The sequence below is a fragment of the Lygodium microphyllum genome, chromosome 1 (assembly GCF_053477565.2).
Source record: "Lygodium microphyllum isolate KBCC chromosome 1, Lygodium_microphyllum_v1.1.10, whole genome shotgun sequence".
Lineage (NCBI taxonomy): Eukaryota > Viridiplantae > Streptophyta > Polypodiopsida > Schizaeales > Lygodiaceae > Lygodium > Lygodium microphyllum.
This window is the reverse complement of record NC_141135.1, coordinates 85,305,578-85,309,819: the sequence shown is the minus strand read 5'-3', so window position 1 is coordinate 85,309,819 and position 4,242 is coordinate 85,305,578. Positions and strand designations below refer to the sequence as shown.

Genomic DNA, 4,242 nt, shown 5'->3' with positions numbered 1-4,242 from the left:
TAGAATTTGGATTGACATTGGATGGTAATGCAGGTGGTTTAGCCCAATTCTTGCGGAAAGATGATGAAGAGAAATGACCTGGATTAAATCTTCTAAAATTGGAATTGAATTGTTTAGATCCATAATTACCATTGGCTCGGCTGTGGTCGTCTGTCTCTACCGCGTAGCTTATCTTCAGTGTCGTGAGCTAGTGAAATGGCATCTTCAAGAGTAGCAGGCTTGAACATGTTAACTTCAGCGTAGTAATGTCCAAGGAGTCCAGACATATACTTCCGCTTATGTGTCGCTTCTGGTATGTCTCATTAGGGGAGTTTTGAGGTCTCGAAAATGCCTTTTAGGATGTGGAGAGAGAGTGCTCTAGACCAATAAGAGCAAAGCCTCCGTAACGGAACTTCTAATTAAAAAAAATTAAAAAATCATTTTACAAAAATATATAAATATGATAATATTACGAATTTGTATTTTTATTATGTATTTTTAGTCTCTTATATTCGTGATTATGACATATTTTGCATTAATGGCATAGAGTCTCGGCTACTTTTATTTAATGATGTTTCTAGATTAATGATAATGACTGATGTAATCGAAATTCAAATTGGTGAAAAGCATGGCGCTCAGTTTTTTCCCTCCTTTCTTTTATTCCTCTATTGTTTTTCCCTCCGTTATGATAGCCTAGTCCTCTCTCTGTGTGTGTGTGTGTGTGTGTGTGTGTGTGTGTGTGTGTGTGTGTGTGTGTGTGCATGTATCTCTCTCTTCTACCATGGATACAGAAATTCGACCTTCAACAAGGCGTCCAAGCTCCCAAATCACATCCATATCAGTGTTTAACTCATTCCAAACTGATGGAAGATGGATTCCTACTATCATTAGCAAAGGTAGTTGGATCACCATGCAACAAGCAAAACGTGGAAAAAGGCAAAGACATGAGAGCTCGTTTATCTCTGCTTGGAAGGGCAGAATCCGAGATTTTAAGCTTGGAGCAAATAAGAATAGTATCAAAGAGGTACTAGTGCAACATGTGTTCATGCATAGAGAGCTGCGTTTGAAACCTGGATCTTCAAAGCTTCCAATGCATAGACCAAATTGTAAGAATTTGATTCTTAAAGTTTTTCCTTTCTTAAATATGGTTTAGGTTTTTCCATTATAATATTTGTTTGTCTTGTAGATGTCTATCCCTCTAATCTTGAGGAATGGCAACCACTGGAATCTATTATTGATGTTATTGATGTTATACATGGTTCAATTGGAGAAGAAATGTATAGAGGTAGAAAGAAGACAGAGCTTGCAGAGAATGGAATATTCTTTTATGACCATTCTTATGTTATTCCTATGCGGTGTTGCCAATGGGGATCAATAAAACTCCTTCCTTTGCCAGATTTTTCAAGCTTTGAGTGGCCTTTGCCAAGTCCAGCTACTAGTGAGGGCTATAGATGTAAGATATTTTCTGAGATCCAGAAAGCACTAAAATCTAATATCTCAAGTAGGCTAAGCAAAGTTACTTTATTTATGCCTATTAATATATTTATTGATTTCTTCTCTAATATGGAGATAAGAATAACAAAAACCATGCTTTCAGTGAAGAGACTAACATATGATCATATCATACAATTTGTTGATGAAGGATGGGATACAAGGACAGAAGGAAAAATTATATGTAAGATAGATCAAGACTCTATAGCTTGTAAATATATGATTGCTACTCAAAATTTTATCCGTAGCTTTTACTATAGTCGATGGCATTTTGTTGGTAGTAGTCTAGTTGCTTTAGACCAGAATCTTAATGACTTCAGCAAGGATCCTATTGTGGATCTTGATATTTGGTTCAACGAGGATATTATTGCAATCTTAAAGATCAGAAAATCATGTACGCTACATCAAGTGAGGATGGATTTACAAAATGAAGACATTGAACTACCATGCTCCTTTGTATTCCAACTTGACAAGAAACGAGTAAGTTTTCACATCATATTATATCTACTTAGATGTATATCAAGATCTCACTTTCTAACTAACAAACATTTGTAATTTATTTTTTGCAGATATCGAAAAGGAGAGAAAATAAAATACACTGCAATGACATTCAAGAAAAGATATCTTTACTATCAATATAAAATACATGTACAAAATTTGTAGCAGATGTCTATCTGCCATCTCTATGAGATATACAAGGGCTGAAGGGCAAATTTCTATATATGAAGGCCTACAAGGCGATATGGCAAAGCTATTTCTTTTTTGGAGAACTATCCTTTCTAGGAGTCCTTTTGCCTTGCTTTGATGTCTTGGGTATAGAAGGTGTTGAAGCTATGGATTTGCCTTCCGTGGTTATAGGCACCGCATCTCCTTCATGGTGCAAATCCCCACCAATCTCTGTTGTTGGTTGTATACAATTGACCATCATATACTTCAAGAGCTTTGCTCTGATGTACCAAATATGCTCAGATGTATAGCAATCCTTCGAAAACTGTCACACATTTATAGAAAAAAGAGTTTTAGTTCATTATTGTTCTTACAATAGACTATATTTTTATCATCAATGGACTATTTGCAATTAATATCTATCTTAAAGTTTAGCATCTTTCATATTAACTTTACATGTTTATCATCATTAAGATAAACAAAGTTAACCATTCTTCTAGCATTTGCAATCACCCTCCAGCCACAAGAATGGCTATCATCCTGATGGGGACACTGCAACCACCAACACAAAGTAAAACTATAAAGAGGACGAATGGTAGTTCATAGAATAAACTCATGTTTCAATTATTTTAATGAATAACTTACTGCAACTTGTCTATATTGCATTGTTGCAAGCAAATCAGATGGCATAGGAGGTCTTTTCTCTAGCTCTTCAATTAATCTTTTGGCACCTCTGTATATAAAATATGTTGAAATTTAGAGTACTTACAAAAAAAAGAATTGAAATATCAAGGAGCCCTTGGATAATATAACTTACAATTTAGCATTTCCATGGCTTCCTTTCATAGAGTTGATTAAAAAGCATTGCTTATCCACAAGGTCTATTGCAATCAAGCTCCAATGAGAACTAAAAGCAATCATATCTCAACAAATTAGTAGGATAAAATCTCAAAAACTCTAATAGAATATTGAATCACTTACTTTTCATTATATTGAATCACTTACTTTTCATTATATGGAATTATAAGCAGCTCCAAAGTATGGAAGTCAATCAAATTGAGCCAGTGCTCAATAAAACTTGCATCAAGCTCATTCCTCATAAAGAATGAGACAGATGGATCAAAAACCTCAATTTTTTGTTGTATATCCAAAGGAAACTCATGCATTATACACCTAGAAAAGGCATAGAAATAGTGAGTATAAACAAGAAAAATCTTATTGCTAAAAAAATATCAAAAAGTATAAGTAATTATGGATGGACATACCTTAGGCCAGCAAGAATAAGAGTGTCATTTACTTCTCTTCTTTTATCCTTAAGAATCTGAACACATCCAGCATCAAAGGAGAGAACCTCAGTTCTTTTGCCTAAGTCACCAGGTAAGAAACAAAACACACTGAATCCTTTTGGATTAGTTGCTTCAAGAAGGGTGGCTAGCTCATTTTCAAAGGACTCTAGTTGCTCTATTTCCCTTTCTTCAACCCTTTGCTTCCTATACTCTCTCCATTTATCTGCTTGTTCCTCTTTAGCCTTCTCCTCTTTTTCATGTTGCCTTGTATCCTTCTCATGGGTGACCCTTGTATCCTTCTCATGGGTGACATCCTCAACCCTGACACCAGAATCATCTTTCTTTCTTCTAGCTGGGGGCACATTAAGGATATTAAATGTCTTCATATCAGTGAGGGGAATTGGCTCAAGGACCTTTGAAAATCTATACCTTAGCCTCCTAAGAATTACCATGTCCTTGTCCATGAGTGTGAGCCTATGAGCATGAGCAGCACAAATGTAGGCATCTTGGAAAAACTCAATTAGAAAATCCTCTGTGGCTTCTTGTATACAATTAAGAGCTGTTCTTGTCCATCTGAAACTATCCAAACTATATCTGTCACAAATTTCCCTGACAAGCCTCTGAAAAGATAACTTTGGAATTGCATTGTCAAGAGCATTTACTGCCTTCCTAATCTCCCTTAGACACCTGACATTTTGAGAAAACCTTCTCCTTGGCTTTGACTTTCTAGAGAGCCTCTAAGGCTTTGAAGACTGATGAATCTTTGATGCTAAATCCCTCGGATCAATCTTCCCTTTTCTTGCTGTTGACTTAGTCCTAG

General features: G+C 35.7%; 1 protein-coding gene across 1 annotated transcript; it reads right to left on the bottom strand.

Moving 5' to 3' along the window:
• Window positions 1-2,210: 2,210 nt before the first annotated feature.
• LOC148041345 (uncharacterized) lies at window positions 2,211-3,044 on the bottom strand. Its single transcript, XM_087688024.1, has 4 exons — window positions 2,954-3,044; window positions 2,782-2,869; window positions 2,589-2,688; window positions 2,211-2,463 (listed from the first exon to the last, which is right to left on the bottom strand). The coding sequence occupies exons 1-4, from the start codon at window positions 2,980-2,982 to the stop codon at window positions 2,222-2,224; spliced, it is 459 nt and encodes a 152-aa protein (XP_087544150.1). The 5' UTR covers window positions 2,983-3,044; the 3' UTR covers window positions 2,211-2,221.
• Window positions 3,045-4,242: the final 1,198 nt, after the last annotated feature.